This window comes from Artemia sp. Qi Xiang Cuo, chromosome 4 (genome assembly GCF_049724085.1).
Source record: "Artemia sp. Qi Xiang Cuo chromosome 4, ASM4972408v1, whole genome shotgun sequence".
NCBI lineage: Eukaryota > Metazoa > Arthropoda > Branchiopoda > Anostraca > Artemiidae > Artemia > Artemia sp. Qi Xiang Cuo.
The window spans coordinates 51500990-51522350 of record NC_142797.1 but is presented as its reverse complement, the minus strand read 5'-3'; the positions used below and the strand labels follow the sequence as shown (position 1 = coordinate 51522350).

At 31.7% G+C, this 21361-nt stretch overlaps 1 protein-coding gene across 1 annotated transcript in view; it reads right to left on the bottom strand.

Moving 5' to 3' along the window:
- LOC148953214 (A-type potassium channel modulatory protein KCNIP1-like) overlaps positions 1 to 21361 on the bottom strand; it is a 95574-nt gene that overhangs the window by 23585 nt on the left and 50628 nt on the right. The window contains exon 4 of the mRNA XM_089087577.1: positions 17591 to 17746. Coding sequence (XP_088943703.1) covers positions 17591 to 17746 — 156 coding nt within the window. The remainder of the gene's footprint in view (positions 1 to 17590; positions 17747 to 21361) is intronic.

Here is a 21361-nt window from a genome sequence, read left to right as displayed (position 1 = left end):
TATCACTGACGAAAAGTATTATTTCTAAGAGAAATTTGTGTGTGTTCAGTAAAAGTATGTTAGTATTAAGGTAAAATATCATTACTTTGATGAGAATGTTTGTTAGTGTTAAGAAAAACTTGCTACTTCTGAAAGAAAAGTAGCTATTACAATCAAAAATGTTACTTCTAAGAACAAATTTGGTATCTTTGGTAGAAAGCTTGCTAGTTCGAACAGAAAAAGTGTTATCATTGACGAAAAATATTATTTCTAAGAGAAATTTTTGTTTGTTCAGTAAAAGTTTGTTAGTATTAAGGTAAAATATCATTACTTTGATGAGAAGGATTGTTAGCGTTAAGCAAAACTTGCTACTTCTGACAGAAAAGTTGTTATCACAATTAAAAAATGGTACGTCTACGAAAAAATTTGCTATCTTTGGTAGAAAACTTGCTAGTTCGAACAGAAAAAGTGTTATCATTGACGAAAAATATTATTTCTGAGAAAAATTTGTGTGTGTTCAGTAAAAGTATGTTAGTATTACAGTAAAATATCGTTACTTTGATGAGAATGTTTGTTAGTGTTAAGCAAAACTTGCTACTTCTGACAGAAAAGTTGTTATCACAATCAAAAAATGTTACTTCTATGGAAAAATTTGGTATCTTTGCTAGTTCGAACAGAAAAAAGTGTTATCATTGATGAAAAATATTATTTCTAAGAGAAATTTTTGTTTGTTCAGTAAAAGTATGTTAGTATTAGGGTAAAATTTTGTTACTTTGATGAGAATGTTTGTTAGCGTTAAGCAAAACTTGCTACTTCTGACAGAAAAGTTGCTATCACAATCAAAAAATGTTACTTCTAAGAAAAAATTTGGTATCTTTGGTAGAAAACTTACTAGTTCGAACAGAAAAAGTGTTATCATTGACGAAAAATATTATTTCTAAGAAAAATTTGTGTGTGTTCAGTAAAAGTATGTCAGTATTAAAGTAAAATATCATTACTTTGATGAGAATGTATGTTAGTGTTAAGCAAAACTTGCTACTTCTGACAGAAAAGTTGTTATCACAATCAAAAAATGTTACTTCTATGAAAAAATTTGGTATCTTTGCTAGAAAACATGCTATTTCGAACAGAAAAAGTGTTATTCCGAAGAGAACTTGAACTTTTTTATCTTCTGTGAAAAATTTGGAACAGTATTTAAAATTTTTCATCTCTTCGTGAAAATATTCACAAGTATGGTATTAATTTTGCTATATTCTACTGAAAAATTTGGAATTGAACTTAGAATTTCTTTATGTCTTTGTGGAATAAAAAACTTAGGTGGAACATTTTTATTTTCTCTGTAGAACTTATAATTGAAGTGTATTCTCTAGTAAAATTCCGAAGAGAACTTGAACTTTTTTTAACTTCGTTGAGAAAATTTAAAATTGAACTAGAACTATTTATATTCCGGGAAAATATTCACAAGTATGGTATTACTTTTTCTATCTTCCACCGAAAAATTTAGAATTGAACTTTAAATTTCTTTATGTCTTTGTGAAATCAAGAACTTAAGTGGAAGATTTTTATTTTCTCTGGTGAAATTAGAATTGAATTGTGTTCTTTGGAAAAATTCAGATGAGAACTTGAATTTTTCTTCACTTCGTTGAGAAAATTTTAAATTGAACTAGAACTTTTTATGTTCCGGGAAAATATTCAAAAGTATGGTATTACTTTTTCTATCTTCCACCGAAAAATTTAGAATTGAACTCTAAATTTCTTTATGTCTTTGTAAAATAAAGAACTGAAGTGGAAGATTTTTGTGTTCTCTGGAGAAATTAGAATTGAATTGTGTTCTTTGGTAAAATTCCGAAGAGAACTTGAACGTTTTTATCTTCTGTGAAAAATTTGGAACAGTATTTTAAATTTTTCATCTCTTTGTGAAAATATTCACAAGTATGGTATTACTTTTTCTATCTTCCACCGAAAAATTTAGAATTGAACTTTAAATTTCTTTATGTCTTTGTGAAATAAGGAACTTAAGTGGAAGATTTTTATTTTCTTTGGTGAAATTATAATTGAAGTGTGTTCTTTAGTAAAATTCAGAAGAGAACTTGAATTCTTCTTCACTTCGTTGAGAAAATTTTAAATTGAGCTAGAACTTTTTATCTTCCGGGAAAATATTCACAAGTATGGTATTAATTTTTCTATCTTCCACCGAAAAATTTAGAATTGAACTTTAAATTTCTTTGTGTCATTGTGAAATAAAGAACTTAAGTGGAAGATTTTTGTTTTCTCTGGAGAAATTAGAATTGAATTGTTTTCTTTGGTAAAATTCAGTAGAGAACTTGAAATTTTCTTCACTTCGCGGAGAAAATTTAAAATTGAACTAGAACTTTTTATCTTCCGTGAAAATATTCACAAGTATGGTATTACTTTTTCTATCTTCCACCGAAAAATTTAGAATTGAACTCTAAATTTCTTTATGTCTTTTTGAAATAAAGAACTGAAGTGGAAGATTTTTATTTTCTCTGGTGAAATTAGAATTGAATTGTGTTCTTTGGTAAAATTCAGAAGAGAACTTAAATTCTTCTTCACTTCGTTGAGAAAATTTTAAATTGAACTAGAACTTTTTATCTTCCGGGAAAATATTCACAAGTATGGTATTACTTTTTCTATCTTCCACTGAAAAATTTAGAATTGAACTTTAAATTTCTTTATGTCTTTGTAAAATAAAGAACTTAAGTGGAAGATTTTTATTTTCTCTGGATAAATTAGAATTGAATTGGGTTCTTTGGTAAAATTCAGTAGAGAACTTGAACTTTTCTTCACTTCGTTGAGAAAATTTTAAATTGAACTAGAACCTTTTATATTCCGTGAAAATATTCACACTTATGGTATTACTTTTTCTATCTTCCACCTAAAAATTTCGAATTGAACTCTAAATTTCTTTATGTCTTTGTGAAATAAAAAACTGAAGTGGAAGATTTTTGTTTTCTCTGGATAAATTAGAATAGAATTGTGTTCTTTGGTAAAATTCCAAAGAGAACTTGAACTTTTTTATCTTCTGTGAATAATTTGGAACAGTATTTTAAATTTTTCATCTCTTCGAGACAGATCTGAACTAAAGTGGAAAATTTTTATATTATTTGGAAAAATAGAAATGATCAATGACAAATTTCTTTTTCATTGAGAAAATTCAGAAGAGAACTTGAACTTTCCTTGACTTCGTTGAGAAAATTTTAAATTGAACTAGAACTTTTTATCTTCCGTGAAAATATTCAGAAGTATCTTCCGTGAAAATATTCACAAGTATGGTATTACTTTTTCTATCTTCCACCGAAAAATTAGAATTGAACTTTAAATTTCTTTATGTCTTTGTGAAATAAAGAACTTAAGTGGAAGATTTTTATTTTCTCTTGATAAATTAGAATTGAATTGTGTTCTTTGGTAAAATTCAGTTGAGAACTTGAACTTTTCTTCACTTCGTTGAGAAAATTTTAAATTAAACTAGAACTTTTTATCTTCCGTGAAAATATTCACAAGTATCTTCCGTGAAAATATTCACAAGTATGATATTACTTTTTCTATCTTCCATCGAAAAATTAGAATTGAACTTTAAATTTCTTTATGTCTTTGTGAAATAAAGAACTTAAGTGGAAGATTTTTATTTTCTCTGTAGAAATTAGAATTGAATTGTGTTCTTTGGTAAAATTCAGCAAAGAACATGAACTTTTCTTCACTTCGTTGAGAAATTTTAAATTGAACTAGAACTTTTTATCTTCCGTGAAAATATTTACAAGTATGGTATTATGTTTCCATCTTCCACCGAAAAATTTATAATTGAACTTTAAATTTCTTTGTCTTTGTGAAATAAAGAACTGAAGTGGAAGATTTTTATTTTCTCTGGTGAAATTAGAATTGAAGTGTGTTCTTTGGTAAAATTCAGAAGAGAACTTGAACTTTTCTTCACTTCATTGAGAAAATTTTAAATTAAACTAGAACTTTTTATCTTCCGGGAAAATATTCACAAGTATATTACTTTTTCTATCTTCCACCAAAAAATTTAGAATTGAACTTTAAATTTCTTTATGTCTTTGTGAAATAGAGAACTGAAGTGGAAGATTTTTATTTTCTCTGGTGAAATTAGAATTAAATTATGTTCTTTGGTAAAATTCAGAAGAGAACTTGAACTTTTCTTCACTTCGTTGAGAAAATTTAAAATTGAACTAGAAACTTTTTATCTTCCGGGAAAATATTCACATGTATGGTATTACTTTTTCTATCTTCCACCGAAAAATTTAGAATTGAACTTTAAATTTCTTTATGTCTTTGTGAAATCAAGAACTTAAGTGGAAGATTTTTCTTTTCTCTGGTGACATTAGAATTGAATTGTGTTCTTTGGTAAAATTCAGAAGAGAACTTAAATTTTTCTTCACTTCGTTGAGAAAATTTTAAATTGAACTAGAACTTTTTATCTTCCGGGAAAATATTCAAAAGTATGGCATTACTTTTTCTATCTTCCACCCAAAAATTTAGAATTGAACTCTAAATTTCTTTATGTCCTTGTGAAATAAAGAACTGAAGTGGAAGATTTTTGTTTTCTCTGGAGAAATTAGAATTGAATTGTGTTCTTTGGTAAAATTCCGAAGAGAACTTGAACTTTTTTATCTTCTGTGAAAAATTTGGAACAGTATTTTAAACTTTTCATCTCTTCGAGAAAATATTCACAAGTATGGTATTACTTTTTCTATCTTCCACCGAAAAATTTAGAATTGAACTTTAAATTTCTTTATGTCTTTGTGAAATAAGGAACTTAAGTGGAAGATTTTTATTTTCATTGGTGAAATTAGAATTGAATTGTGTTCTTTGGTAAAATTCAGAAGAGAACTTGAATTTTTCTTCACTTCGTTGAGAAAATTTTAAATTGAGCTAGAACTTTTTATCTTCCGGGAAAATATTCACAAGTATGGTATTACTTTTTCTATCTTCCACCGAAAAATTTAGAATTGAACTATAAATTTCTTTATGTCTTTGTGAAATAAAGAACTTAAGTGGAAGATTTTTGTTTTCTCTGGAGAAATTAGAATTGAATTGTTTTCTTTGGTAAAATTCAGTAGAGAACTTGAACTTTTCTTCACTTCCTTGAGAAATTTTTAATTTGAACTAGAACCTTTTATCTTCCGGGAAAATATTCACACGTATGGTATTAATTTTTTTATCTTCCGTCGAAAAATTTAGAATTGAACTTTAAATTTCTTTATTTCTTTGTGAAATAAAGAACTTAAGTGGAAGAATTTTATTGTCTCTGGTGAAATTAGAATTGAATTGTGTTCTTTGGTAAAATTCAGAAGAGAACTTAAATTCTTCTTCACTTCGTTGAGAAAATTTTAAACTGAACTAGAACTTTTTATCGTCTGGGAACATATTCACAAGTATGGTATTACTTTTTCTATCTTCCACTGAAAAATTTAGAATTGAACTTTAAATTTCTTTATGTCTTTGTAAAATAAAGAACTTAAGTGGAAGATTTTTATTTTCTCTGGATAAATTAGAATTGAATTGTGTTCTTTGGTAAAATTCAGTAGAGAACTTGAACTTCTCTTCACTTCGTTGAGAAAATTTTAAATCGAACTAGAACTTTTTATCTTCCGTGAAAATATTCACAAGTATGGTATTACTTTTTCTATCTTCCACCTAAAAATTTAGAATTGAACTCTAAATTTCTTTATGTCTTTGTGAAATAAAGAACTGAAGTGGAAGATTTTTGTTTTCTCTGGAGAAATTAGAATTGAATTTTGTTCTTTGGTAAAATTCCGAAGAGAACTTGGACTTTTTTATCTTCAGTGAAAAATTTAAAACGGTATTTTAAATTTTTCATCTCTTCGAGACAGATTTGAACTAAAGTGGAAAATTTTTATATTATTTGGAAAAATAGAAATGATCAATGACTAATTTCTTTTTCATTGAGAAAATTCAGAAGAGAACTTGAACTTTCCTTGACTTCGTTGAGAAAATTTTAAATTGAACTAGAACTTTTTATCTTCCGTGAAAATATTCACAAGTATCTTCCGTGAAAATATTCACAAGTATGGTATTACTTTTTCTATCTTCCACCGAAAAATTAGAATTGAACTTTAAATTTCTTTATGTCTTTGTGAAATAAAGAACTTAAGTGGAAGATTTTTATTTTCTCTGGGGAAATTAGAATTGAATTGTGTTCTTTGGTAAAATTCAGAAGAGAACTTGAACTTTCCTTGACTTCGTTGAGAAAATTTTAAATTGAACTAGAACTTTTTATCTTCCGTGAAAATATTCACAAGTATCTTCCGTGAAAATATTCACAAGTACGGTATTACTTTTTCTATCTTACATCGAAAAATTAGAATTTAACTTTAAATTTCTTTATGTATTTCTGAAATAAGAAACTTAGGTGGAAGATTTTTATTTTCTCTGAAGAAATTAAAATTCAGTTGTGTTCTTTGGTAAAATTCAGTTGAGAACTTGAACTTTTCTTCACTTCGTTGAGAAATTTAAAATTGAACTAGAACTTTTTATCTTCCGTGAAAATATTTACAAGTATGGTATTACTTTTTCCATCTTCCACCGAAAAATTTAGAATTAAACTTTAAATTTCTTTATGTCTTTGTGAAATAAAGAACTTAAGTGGAAGATTTTTATTTTCTCTGTAGAAATTAGAATTGAATTGTGTTCTTTGGTAAAATTCAGTAGAGAACTTGAACTTTTCTTCACTTCGTTGAGAAAATTTTAAATTGAACTAGAACTTTTTATCTTCCGGGAAAATATTCACAAGTATGGCATTACTTTTTCAATCTTCCACCGAAAAATTTAGAATTGAACTTTAAATTTCTTTATGTCTTTGTGAAATAAAGAACTTAAGTGGAAGTTTTTTATTTTCTCTGGAGACATTAGAATTGAATTGTGTTCTTTGGTAAAATTCAGTAGAGAACTTGAACTTTTCTTCACTTCGTTGAGGAAATTTTAAATTGAACTAGAACTTTTTATCTTCCGGGAAAATATTCACATATATGGTGTGACTTTTTCTATCTTCCACCGAAAAATTTAGAATTGAACTTTAAATTTCTTTATGTCTTTGTGAAATAAAGAACTGAATTGGAAGATTTTTGTTTTCTCTGGAGAAATTAGAATTGAAATGTCTTCTTTGGTAAAATTCAGAAGAGAACTTAAACTTTTCTTCAATTCATTGAGAAAATTTTAAATTAAACTAGAACTTTTTATCTTCCGGGAAAATATTCAAAAGTATGGCATTACTTTTTCTATCTTCCACCAAAAAATTTAGAATTGAACTCTAAATTTCTTTATGTCCTTGTGAAATAAAGAACTGAAGTGGAAGATTTTTGTTTTCTCTGGAGAAATTAGAATTGAATTGTGTTCTTTGGTAAAATTCCGAAGAGAACTTGAACTTTTTTATCTTCTGTGAAAAATTTGGAACAGTATTTTAAACTTTTCATCTCTTCGAGAAAATATTCACAAGTATGGTATTACTTTTTCTATCTTCCACCGAAAAATTTAGAATTGAACTTTAAATTTCTTTATGTCTTTGTGAAATAAGGAACTTAAGTGGAAGATTTTTATTTTCATTGGTGAAATTAGAATTGAATTGTGTTCTTTGGTAAAATTCAGAAGAGAACTTGAATTTTTCTTCACTTCGTTGAGAAAATTTTAAATTGAGCTAGAACTTTTTATCTTCCGGGAAAATATTCACAAGTATGGTATTACTTTTTCTATCTTCCACCGAAAAATTTAGAATTGAACTTTAAATTTCTTTATGTCTTTGTGAAATACAGAACTTAAGTGGAAGATTTTTGTTTTCTCTGGAGAAATTAGAATTGAATTGTTTTCTTTGGTAAAATTCAGTAGAGAACTTGAACTTTTCTTCACTTCGTTGAGAAAATTTAAAATTGAACTAGAACTTTTTATCATCCGTGAAAATATTCACAAGTATGGTATTACTTTTTCTATCTTCCACCGAAAAATTTAGAATTGAGCTTTAAATTTCTTTATGTCTTTGTGAAATAAAGAACTGAAGTGGAAGATTTTTATTTTCTCTGGTGAAATTAGAATTGAATTGTGTTCTTTGGTAAAATTCAGAAGAGAACTTAAATTCTTCTTCACTTCGTTGAGAAAATTTTAAATTGAACTAGAACTTTTTATTTTCCGGGAACATATTCACAAGTATGGTATTACTTTTTCTATCTTCCACTGAAAAATTTAGAATTGAACTTTAAATTTCTTTATGTCTTTGTAAAATAAAGAACTTAAGTGGAAGATTTTTATTTTCTCTGGATAAATTAGAATTGAATTGTGTTCTTTGGTAAAATTCAGTAGAGAACTTGAACTTTTCTTCACTTCGTTGAGAAAATTTTAAATTGAACTAGAACTTTTTATCTTCCGTGAAAAGATTCACAAGTATGGTATTACTTTTTCTATCTTCCACCGAAAAATTTAGAATTTAACTTCAAATTTCTTTATGTCTTTGTGAAATAAAAAACTGAAGTGGAAGATTTTTGTTTTCTCAGGAGAAATTAGAATTGAATTGTGTTCTTTGGTAAAATTCAGAAGAGAACTTGGACTGTTTTATCTTCAGTGAAAAATTTAGAACAGTATTTTAAATTTTTCATCTCTTCGAGACAGATCTGAACTAAAGTGGAAAATTTTTATATTATTTGGAAAAATAGGAATGATCAATGACTAATTTCTTTTTCATTGAGAAAATTCAGAAGAGAACTTGAACTTTCCTTGACTTCGTTGAGAAAATTTTAAATTGAACTAGAACTTTTTATCTTCCGTGATAAAAAGTCAAGGAATTTTCTTGACTTTTCAAGAAAATTCCTTGAATTTTTCTTCGGAATATTTTCACGGAAGATACGGAAGTATCTTCCGTGAATTTTTCTTCGTGAATATTTTCACGGAAGATACGGAAGTATCTTCCGTGAAAATATTCACAAGTATGGTATTACTTTTTCTATCTTCCACCGAAAAATTATAATTGAACTTTAAATTTCTTTATGTCTTTGTGAAATAAAGAACTTAAGTGGAAGATTTTTATTTTCTCTGGAGAAATTATAATTGAATTGTGTTCTTTGGTAAAGTTCAGAAGAGAACTTGAACTTTACTTCACTTCGTTGAGAAAATTTTAAATTGAACTAGAACTTTTTATCTTCCGTGAAAATATTCACAAGTATCTTCCGTGAAAATATTCACAAGTATGGTATTACTTTTTCTATATTACATCGAAAAATTAGAATTTAACTTTAAATTTCTTTATGTCTTTCTGAAATAAAGAACTTAGGTGGAATATTTTTATTTTCTCTGAATAAATTCAAATTCAATTGTGTTCTGTGGTAAAATTCAGCAGAGAACTTGAACTTTTCTTCACTTCGTTGAGAAAATTTTAAATTGAACTAGAACTTTTTATCTTCCGTGAAAATATTTACAAGTATGGTATTACTTTTTCCATCTTCCACCGAAACATTTAGAATTAAACTTTAAATTTCTTTATGTCTTTGTGAAATAAAGAACTTAAGTGGAGGATTTTTATTTTCTCTGTAGAAATTAGAATTGAAGTGTGTTCTTTGGTAAAATTCAGAAGAGAACTTGAACTTTTCTTCACTTCATTGAGAAAATTTTAAATTGAACTAGAACTTTTTATCTTCCGGGAAAATATTCACAAGTATGGCATTACTTTTTCAATCTTCCACCGAAAAATTTAGAATTGAACTTTAAATTTCTTTATGTCTTTGTGAAATAAAGAACTTAAGTGGAAGATTTTTATTTTCTCTGGAGAAATTAGAATTGAATTGTGTTCTTTGGTAAAGTTCAGAAGAGAACTTGAACTTTTCTTCACTTCGTTGAGGAAATTTTAAATTGAACTAGAACTTTTTATCTTCCGTGAAAATATTCATAAGTATGCTATTACTTTTTCTATCTTCCACCGAAAAATTTAGAATTGAACTTTAAATTTCTTTATGTCTTTGTGAAATAGAGAACTTAAGTGGAAGATTTTTGTTTTCTCTGGAGAAATTAGGATTGAAATGTCTTCTTTGGTAAAATTCAGAAGATAACTTAAACTTTTCTTCAATTCATTGAGAAAATTTTAAATTGAACTAGAACTTTTTATCTTCCGGGAAAATATTCACAAGTATGGTATTACTTTTTCTATCTTCCACCGAAAAATTTAGAATTTAACTTTAAATTTCTTTATGTCTTTGTGAAATAAAGAACTGAAGTGGAAGATTTTTATTTTCTCTGGAGAAATTAGAATTGAATTGTGTTCTTTGGTAAAGTTAAGTAGAGAACTTGAACTTTTCTTCACTTCGTTGAGAAAATTTTAAATTGAACTAGAACTTTTTATCTTCCGTGAAAATATTCATAAGTATGGTATTACTTTTTCTATCTTCCACCGAAAAATTTAGAATTGAACTTTAAATTTCTTTATGTCTTTTGTGAAATAAAGAACTGAAGTGGAAGATTTTTGTTTTCTCTGGAGATATTAGAATTGAATGCTGTTCTTTAGTAAAATTCAGAAGAGATCATGAACTTTCCTATGTTCTATGAAAAATTGAGCCTGCTAGTAGTATCTTTATCTCTAAAAATTCTTTTTCTTACATCTCTGCCCCTTTTAATAGATATTCTGAACGTTTGACGTTCTAGCATACCCAAAAAATAATGAACACTTAACAAAATAATGCATAAGATATTTTTAATGAAATAATGACATGTAGAATATTAATATAAAAATATGTTAAATACATTATTATACATTATTAGTACACTTGCGCTTCACTTTCCGTCAATTCATCTTTATATTCATTGATGATATTGTCTGCTAATGTCCTTTTTATTCTGCCTACGATTTCACTGTCTATTGTCACATTATTTTTACATAGATAGCAGTTTTGACACATTGACAAGATATGATTTATGATGTTGGTGCAGCTGTATGCATGCCTTCTTTTTCCCTTTGCTTTCTTTCGAATGCTAACACCAGAAAGATATCGACAAGATCTATCAACTGCTAACATGCTATCAGAACCATTAGCTAGAAGTTGTCCCTCTTCATCAACTATTATTTTTACGTTGGCATTCTCTTTGAGTTCTACTTTCTCTGGTAATGTTACTATCGCATATCCACCGTTTGCATGATGGAAATTATTGGGTATTCCAAAGGAATCTAACTTCTCGCTGTCATGACAATGCATGCATACATTTCCAATAGTGTTACCACTTGCACTCGTTTGATAGTTCAGGTATTCCTCCTTGTCAGCATTCAACACGACGATGATTTTTTCATGTGCACATACTTTCGTCAAATAATTCATCTTCACTTTTTACAGATATGAATTATGTGTTTATCCTTCCACTGCGTAAGAAATACTGATTTAATGCACGCATTAAACTAGGTAGTGTCGATAACCTGTCATAGAGTACCAATGGGAAAGCCGCGTCGTGCCTATGAACAAGCAGAGAGTACGATTGGTAGAGCCGTAAGCATATTTCATGTCATTTTAAGATACATAAAAAAGTTAAAAAAAATACCATGTTAAAAAATTCAAAAATTATTAAAAAAAAAATGGGGATGGGGAGGGGTTCCGGGGGTCTTTGGGGTTGGGGTAGAGGACCTCGCTACACTGTTCAAATGGAACTTGTGTATTATAACGACCACAGAATTTCACCCTCAAATCCTCTTCTAAAATCATCTTTTAAATCATCTTTTAAAATGTCTCTAACTGTTTCGCCGAAATAATTCCATAAAATGTCTAAAACGGTTTCGCCCAAATAACCCCTAAACGTAATTTCAGCGTGTTCCTTTGTTATTGACATCTCTGCGCTGTCACATTTCAAATTACTAAGAAACCTGATTCCCGCGCTAAAACAATTCATCTCTAAGATGTTTCTTGGAGAATTGTTTCCAGGGCGGTTGGTTATTAATATCTTTGGAGTTCGACCAGTAGAATTGTTTCCAGGGCAAGGAACATTAATGACTTGGATCTATTCCTGGAGAAATGTTGACAGTACCTGTCAGATATTATTTAACTTTGCCCGGAAACAATCTGATTAATGACTGACAGCACTGGTGTTCTAAATTCCCAATCACTTTAATTAACCACGTGTTCTCCCTAATGACTCTATGCCCATATTAGGACCATAAACCACGTGGTTCGTACCGGATCAATAGGGGCCATTCTACTTTTGTATCCAAGAATGTCTATAGCATGGAATCAAGATGACTTCAGACAGAAATTACGTCTATCTTCAGTTCATGTGAATGGTGATCCACACCCCATTCACCTGAAATTGTATGCTAAAACTTTTATTATAACTATAATGCTGCGAGTCCAGGGGACTTGTTGGTCATGTGTAAATCCTATGACACGGTTTTCCCCCTTTAGACTACAAGCGGCCAAACCTTTGTAGGCTTTGGTTTCACTTGTTCGCCACCTCTAGGTCCAAGCAAATTCAGTCCCAGATTTTGCATACAAGTCTAGTGGACATTGTCCGTCGCGTTTCAACCTAAAATCAATCCAATCTTTCATCTCTCAGTTCTATGACTATCTACCTTAGTTCTGCCCTAGGAACGACGTATGGATAGATGATAGATAGACTTATCTATCAACAAATGAAATGACATCATTTTTATACAATCCTAAAAAGGGCTTATGCCAGATTCGCCTCGGACTAACCAATAGGCACTATATGCATACTACTACCACCACTACTACTACGATTACTGCAACTAGTGAGACTAATAGTATTAACGTAAAACTTTCTGGAAATATTTAGAGGGAGTTTCAACTAAGTAAAAAGAACTATATGCATGCAGGTTTTCAAAAGGGCATAGAAGCAATTTTTTTGGAACTGCTTGGGTATTAAGTCGAAATTTGCAGGGCATGTAGAGGGGGATGTTAAACTAACCCAAAGACACTACGGTCATATTAGCACTATTGCAACTATTACGTCTGCTACGACTACTTCTTCTACTGAGGCTAAGGACATTATGCTGAAAGTTTCAGCGAATATTTAGGGAGATGTTGAACTAAATCAAAATACGCTGTGTGCATTCAGGTTGCCAAAAGGATGCTTGATCGATTTCTCAGGTGTTCTTAGAGTATTAAATTGAAATTTTAGGGCTTGTTGAGAGGGATTATTAACCGACCGAAAGGCACTCTGTGCATACGGCTACTACTGGTGCTGCTGCTACTTCTGCTATTATTACTGCGACTACTACTAATGAGGCTAATGGGTAGGAAGATGAAACTTCCAGAGAATGTTCAGGGGGAATGTCCAACTAAGTCAAAACACACTCTGTGCATGAGATTTTCAAAAGGACGTATCTGCAATATCCCAGGAATGGTCAAGCCTATTAAGTTGAAGCATTAAGAGGGCTTAAGAGGGCAGTAGTTTTGGCCTCCAAAATTACAAATGTAATTTGTAAGCCTGCCGAAACATGTGTTGGCCCTTTTAGGTTCTCATTTTAGGGTAAGATAAAATTTTGTTTCGTTGGTCCGATTGGCCCAAAGAATTTAAGCCATAGGTTTCAAGGTGACCAAAAAACATTTGCTCATTCTTGAGGGCCCTTGTCCCAAACATATTTTTGTGCATAAGTGTCCCCTTAGTCTAGGAACTTAAGAGTTTAATTTTCAAACCATACAGAAAAAAAGAGTTTTTGACGCATTTCAGACGCAATTGTAAGGTAAACTAAATTTTTTTTGCTTCCTCTCCCGGTAAAAAAGGTCCGCCAGCTTGAACGTCGGTTCGACGGCCTTTGCGCCTTCAGTGGATCTGGATAATCTTTGTCCTTTTACCTAAACCCATTGACTTGGCTAACCACGGGACATGGGTTGCTCTCTACTAAGTGTGTGATAACATTTAGAAAGAGAAGTGAAATTTTCAGGATATTTTTTTGTATACATAAATTCCTCTTATTTAAAACGATTAAATATTTTTATTTTACTTCTTCCCATTTCTTCTGGCTTCTCAAAACGTAAAAAATGTTAAAAATCAAACATCGCCTTTTTCTAAATAGATTTGTTATTGTTGATGTCTTAAAACGGGGAATAAATAAAACATTGAAAAGGAAAAAACGTCATAGCCAAATGCAGCATAAGGTAAAGAGAATCAAATATACTAGTTGGTTTATATCAGATTACCAAAGCCACAACAAACAAACAGTTTTTGTGGGTTCAGTATTATTTAGGAATTTTAAAACATTTTAACTTTTGGCTGGAATGAGGATACAAATGCAATGACCAAAACTCTTTGTTTTAAAATAAAATTTCATGGTAGATGAGCAAAGGAGATACTTTAAGTAGTGCGTGATGGAGGAGGGGTGTTTTGTAGTGTGAACGCTACTTAACGCTCAGATTGCTTAACGCTGCCACGAGTTTGTAGTAATAACAATAATTGAGACAGGATATAGATAGATCAACACTGAAAGAGTAATTAGATAGAATCGACATCGACAAGTCAAATTGCGTCACAAATTAATTTTTCCATATTGAGAACACAATACTCATAGAACTAAAATTAACAATTCAACAGGCTTGTCAAACGTGGAACCATAGTTATTTGACATTTGGACTATCTAAAATAACACAAAAATTTTCAAAGGGTTAATTTTCAGCTTCAAAGAGAAATTGGCACTTCACCAAACGTTGCTTAACTTATCAATGGCGCTTCCTATGTACGCGATACGTGCGTCAATTTCATGCTCAGGCCTTCCATCGGTGCTCACTAGATTCTGAAGATATATAAACATCTCAACACCTTCATTTTCCTTTGCTTTAACTGTCAGCGGCTCAGCAGGTAGTTCATTCACATTATTGCGCATACTTTCCGTCTTTTGCGTGCTTACTCGTTCAGAATTTTGAAGTAAACATAACGCAAGAAAGTCCCAAAATTCTTCTTTTTTTCTGGAGCATTGTGCTCCCTCTAGCCCAAGAACTCGAGAATATAAGTTTCAACCTTTGAAAAAAAAAAGTTCATTTGGCCTTCTTTTAGACCCTCTCTTCAAAAGTTCAGTGCCCACAGAATAGTCTTTCTGTATATTAATGTCCCTCTACCTTTTCGTAAAAAAAAAGTGTTTTGTCCTTTTTGGGGCCACCTTTTTGAGCGAAGCAATATATTTGCTCTGTTTTGGATCCCCTTTAGCTCAAAGACTTGAAGGTAAAACTATTGAAGTGATCGAAAAAAATGTTCGCACTTTCCTAAAGCACCCCCTCTATACGCTAAAGGGAACACAATGCTGAAGAAAAATAAATTATGGACTCTGGTTTCCCCGTAAATTAAAAATGTTGAAAATTTTCATTTTAAAAGCTTTCCAGTTTAGATAACTTCTTTTACTAAAGACACTGCCTTAAGGATTAAGTTCCAACAGAGCTATCTTTTTTTTTTTTATTCTCTAAATATTACCGTTTACCCTTTTTTTTATCTAGAATTTCTTTAGTCCGAAGTTTTATAAATTATAAACAGCTATGAAATTCAGCTGACAGAGCAGCTTTGATGAAGGTCTCCTAAATGCAACTCAATGCAGAGTCAAGTCGTTCTACGACTAACACAGTTGCAAATAAACCTCCTTCACCCGCCCTGTTCATAATTTAACTCTTTACTACCTTTGTGGAATCATTATTTCTTTTAAACTTTTTAATGTACTCTCTTTGAAGACACACTGCTCCTCTTTTACCTTGAGTTGGATTACACAAAAGCAGCATTTTTGGCAACCTATCCTCCTTACTCCTAAAGCGTTACAAGACCATATTAAAAATTTCTCGTGGCAGCTCTGGACAGTGGGATGGAACCATGCGTTTTATACAGCTTATGAGTTATGATTACCATCTTTAGACAATTTTTATGGAAACCGTCTAGTATTTCCTCCTTAACTTTTCCAAGCGCCCACATTTCAGATCATTATTTGACAACTCTCATTACCATTGCTTCTGGCCGCCTAATCTTTTTCTAAGATTTTTATTCTTAGTCTTCAGAGTCTTATTCAACTGCGCAAAAACTTCCTCTGCCTTGACTATTCTATGTTTCACGCCTTAACGGCATCCACTAACCTGACTACTACTGCTACCTAAGTAATTGAACTTACCCACTTGGCATACTTTTGAGGCACCCACCATCCCCTCTTAATCTTCTGCTATTCCACATTTAAGTCACTTAACCTTCCTAAATATGATTTTCAACAGATTCTTGTAGCTGAATTTTCAAAAAATTTGAAAATTCATTCAGGCTCCTTGAAATTTTCCTTTTGAGCTCTCAGATCATTCACATAATGAGGCTTTTACCATTGCAGTTAATATCATGTCCTCCCATAGCCATGGTTTTGCTCCTTAGGACAAAATCCCCCAAAATGATCTATAGGAAATGGGTAAAACACAGACCAGTTTTTCTCCTGATTCCCAACCAAACGAACTACTAATCTTCCTATCTTTCGGGTAGCTTCATACATTTAGGACCTTCTACGGAACTCTAGGCTGTCGGGAAACCCTGTTTGAGAATCCTTGATGCGACCATGGGGAATATCCTGCCACTATTGCTGCTAATGCTAACCTAACACGTCCCATGGTTAAGTTATATGATCTGAATACGGTAGCGACCAATCCGTTCAATCCCGATATAAAATCTCCATCCTGGTAATCCCCCGCTAAATTTCTGTACAATTTAGATGGTTTGATAGTGTCCAATTTTGTCCCGTCCAAGATTTTCGCACCTCCCATGAGGCAAGAAATCTAAACGAAGATGTGATATTGTCCCAATTTGAACCAATATAGGCAGCGTTTCCATAGAAAACCGCTCCAAAACTTGAAAAAAAAAATGATGACTGTAGCTCGAGTTAAGGAAAAAGCTGTAGTTTTTCAACAGTTTATTTCACATGTATTTAGCTGCAGCTTTTCAGCCATCTAGAAAAAATTTCTTTTTTTCAAAAGTTTCTACTATTATGAGCTTAATGAAACATACTGAATGTGTTTGAGTCAGTTTTGTATTCATGAAATTATATATACTCAAATCTTCGTCCAAAAAGAAAGGGGCATAACTTGTAATTTTCTGAAAATAAGTTACAGCTTTCCTAAGGTTCAGCAGAAGTGCTAGGAGGGAGGCATTTTAACACATTATTTGTGGTCAACCCTATTTATTGGGGAACATATAAAAACATGGGCCTGACCTGCCAAAGTGTGTTTATTTGAAGTATGTTTCGTTAAAGATAACTTTATGCTTACAAGTCAATTCGTCTTACAAAAAAAGAATAAAAATGCTTTGGGTTGATCCACTTTTTTAAATTTGGGGTAGATTAAACTTCAGTTTTTAAAGAACATTTACCTCATCTGTTAATAAGGTCTGCTTATTGTTTTTTTTTTGGAATTGTCTGACAGAAATGTCTGCTTAGCTAGGAATGTGTACAGAACAAAATTATGCATCTGAGAGTTCTAAGATTTTAGAAGACTTTGACAAAATTGATTCTTCGTAGGAAAATAAACTATAAGCACTTTGTGGTTAAGTTCTTGTTTAATATTTGCAATAACATATGGCTTCACTGCTCATAAATTAGTAAAATGAAAACGTAGAATACAAAGCTATGGCAATGCTGACTTACAGTTTTTCCTAAAAGGTCATAAATGGACGTAATAATTGAAACCATCTCATTTTTAGAAATCTGACCATCCCCGTTAAGATCATACAGCTTGAAGGCCCATTTCAGTCGATCTCTATCACTTCCTCTGAGCAGGACGGATAAAGTCATTAAAATATCCTGAAATACAGCACAGTCGTAAAAAAGACAGCACATTAGGTTAAAGTTACGTTTACTTAGAACAAGGATAGCAGGTTTAAACTTTAAACAAAGATAAAAAAAAAGATAGGTTGACTTCCGAAGGACCAGGTAACAACGGTGACCTGGATTGCAAACTACCAGGATCCCCAAGATCCAGAAATTTTTAATGAAGTTTTCCCCCCCCCAATCTCAACTAGATCTACGAAAACGTAACACATATTTGCAATTTATCATTCCGATTATTTCATTGGTTATCAGAACATAAAATCTATTCTCGAGTACAGTTGAATTAAATATATGCGCTGCTACATGAGTCCACTGTCAATACTTTTCCGTTACGAGTGAGGATTGACGGGGTGGCAGTGCTATCTTCTCCAACGTAATCACTAGCCATTTAAAGTCTAAACGATCAGTTTAAGATAATTTTTGCTTACTCAATGATTTAAGGTTCATCATTATGTCAACAGTAGGCTACTGAAAAAAAGAGATATATTTGATTTCTGTTCACTTTCTATTTCCTCTTGCGAGTATAGCCTTTCCTTCAAATGGAGAGAGGGGGGTACAAACCTCCTTTTTCTTTAGTCGCGAGGCTGTAACTGTCATTTCTAGTTTCCTAGAAAGATAAAAAAAACTTCAATTGATCTTCTTCTTCCTTATTTTCCAATGCTAGGAAATACACTAGGAAATACTGTAAAATAGATATAAAGCAATCTTCTCACATTTCACTCCAAATTTGTCCCCAATAATAAGAAGGCTACCATCACACCTCAGTTTCTCTTTCAACATTGAAACTAGATATATTCTCAAAAATAGGAGAAGTCATAAGCAGGAAATATACTTTCCTCTCTTCTGATTGCTGCCAAAGAAAAGGTAAGCAAATTCATGCCTGAAAATACAATCTGCCAAGGCTCGGACTCCCAACTTTCACTGCAGTGGTTGTATGATAACTTTTGTTTGATAGTATTTTGGCTCTTTTGGGCCGAAGTTGTCACTCTCTGTCGGTAAAACTTCTGTTGCAGCTGAAAGAAGTTCATTAAAGTTCGAAATCTCTGTTTCGCTGAGCCCTTTCCCAATCTGTAAGTGTGACAGCAGCGTCACTCGAGTAGAACTGTTCAAAGCTATGCATCCTCATAATACACATCTCAAGATATTGTGGCTTAGCTATGGCTTAGATTTCATTGGGTATTTGATCCTCTAGAAGCTGCTATTCCTGCTTTTTTTAAAGAACATTTTAGGCTGTAATTAAAAATTCACGTTATTTACGGTTGTTCAGCAAAATTAAACGACAAGGATGAGTTAACAAGGCTTCAAATTAAGCAAAATGGAACTGACTCTTCTGACCTTTTCTTTGACGATAGCCAGCAATCTTGCTCGATAGCCAGCAATCTTGTATACCCCTCGTCGATGTTTCAAATCTTTCGGAAAGGCCTACTCCTGCCAAAGCACGGCTTCTGAAATTCATGTACATGTTCCTTATCAGGAAAACCAAATTAGTTGGAATTCCAAAGTGAGGGAGAATGTCTCATAGACCTTCTCTCCAGACGAGGTCAAATGCCAGCTTGAAATCTATGAAGAAGCGGTAGATACTACGGTCTTGTTCAAGATATTTTTCCATAATAGGACAGCCTGTGAAAATCTGGTCCACCTATTCGGTCTAAAACCCCCTTGGTATTCTGGGATGGCTGCTAAGCATATTGCTCAGAATCACCCTAGCTTGGCCTTGTCAGTATTTTAGCGATATGGCTTATCAAACTGAATGGTCGGTAGTGGTCACAGACTACTTTCGACACTTTTTTATAAAGAGGGATCGTCGGGGCTTCACCCTATGGTGTGGGGAAAAGACCTTCCCCAGACGGATATGAAATAAACTCGAGGGAATTTAGAATTCCGATTTAATCAGTTCTTTAAACTATAAGAAATTTGATCACGACTAAACCCATTACTAATGGTAGTTCGAATCTTTTTCCAGTTTTTATTGAAGCTTTGCACCTCACTTCCATGAGTTAAACTATTAATTACTTCTGAGGAACAATAATAGCTTCCTGTTTGTCTTTCCCAAGAAAAAAAGAAGAATATCGAAAAATGATGAAGTGGGCTGCTTTTCAAGTCATCTAACGTGTGTGCTGTAGCATTATCAGCTAGTTAAGTGGATTGCACGACCAATGCTACCCTTTATTCATGGTGATTAGATCCTTGACTTGACATTTGGTAGAGATTTCAGTCTGTATTAACAATAAATAAGTACACTCTTCGATAAAACTTTATATTATTTGATGACAATAACTAACTAGGATGGTGTAAATCTGAAAATATTGGATAATTGTTGTTTTCTTAAAATCATCTTTTTGCCCAGTCACAATTGGGCTTTCGTGTGAATAAAAATATCTATCTAACTATCTAAACTCTCAAAGCTGTTTGGTCTTGCCAGTATAAAGTCAACGTGGGAATTATAACTTTTTTTGTATACATGATTAAACACCAATAAACAGTCAATATAATTCCTACATACCACAACTTGTAGTCAATGTTGGTTGATCCAAAACCACTATCGAAATAAGATGTATCTTAGGGGGCTGCAGTAGGCAATGAATCATTTGGTAGTAAGAAAATTAATACATTATTTAGGAATAATTTAAAACCACTAAGAAACATTAAAATGATCCTCACGTGAAAACCAAGCTTATTGACATAAACTTTCTTTCGTTTGGCATTACAGCAGTGACCTTTTCAGTTCAACATAATACATGTAATTTCTATAAAAATTTTCGCAGCCAATAAAAGACATGAATTTTACAAGAAAAAGAAACCTTCGGCATGTTCTGAAATTTTAATTTTTTACAGATGTATATTTAGTGTAAAACACTTGAGAGTGCATTCGGACTCTGAACTACGGTAGTTGACTACACTTGACGCGACAATTAACATGCCAAAGTGAGGGATTTTACCGACTGATGGTTCGTTTACACATTGCGGAAATTCATGCGGATTTAGCAATCCGTGCGGAAATTCCGTCCGTTTTTGTGCTAGAAAGAATCTCTAGCTTACTGCAACGTTTGGTCAAATCAGGACGGAATCTTGGCAAGATTTTTAAATGAATAAAATCATGAGTATGGATTATCAAAAACTACACGATCTTATAACTTTGGTTCAAGGCTACCCCAGCTTCTATGATTCTGTACATCCTGGCTATAAAAAAAATAAGAAAAATGAGGTCGTTTGGGTCTCTAATGTTCTACAGCTCTCAGAAGGGGGTAAGAAAAGAGGTCACTTCTTTGAAATAATTTAAAATCATTGTCTTAAAACGCAGTTTTATTTTAGCCATAGTTCGAACAGAAGCGGACGGATTTCCGCATGGATTTCCGCAATGTGTAAACAAACCATGATTGGTTATTTTTACCGACTGTTTTTTCTTATCAGTTATTAGCATAATGTCTGTTTTGAATACGATATATAAAATCACTGAACGAGTTTGTAAAACCGCTGTATTTACCTACCGAGATTGAGATCTCAGAATATGTTATGTCACTATTTTCATTCTCTTTATTTAACCAAATGGAAAATTCTGGCACCATCTGTAAAACCACGTCTGGTGTC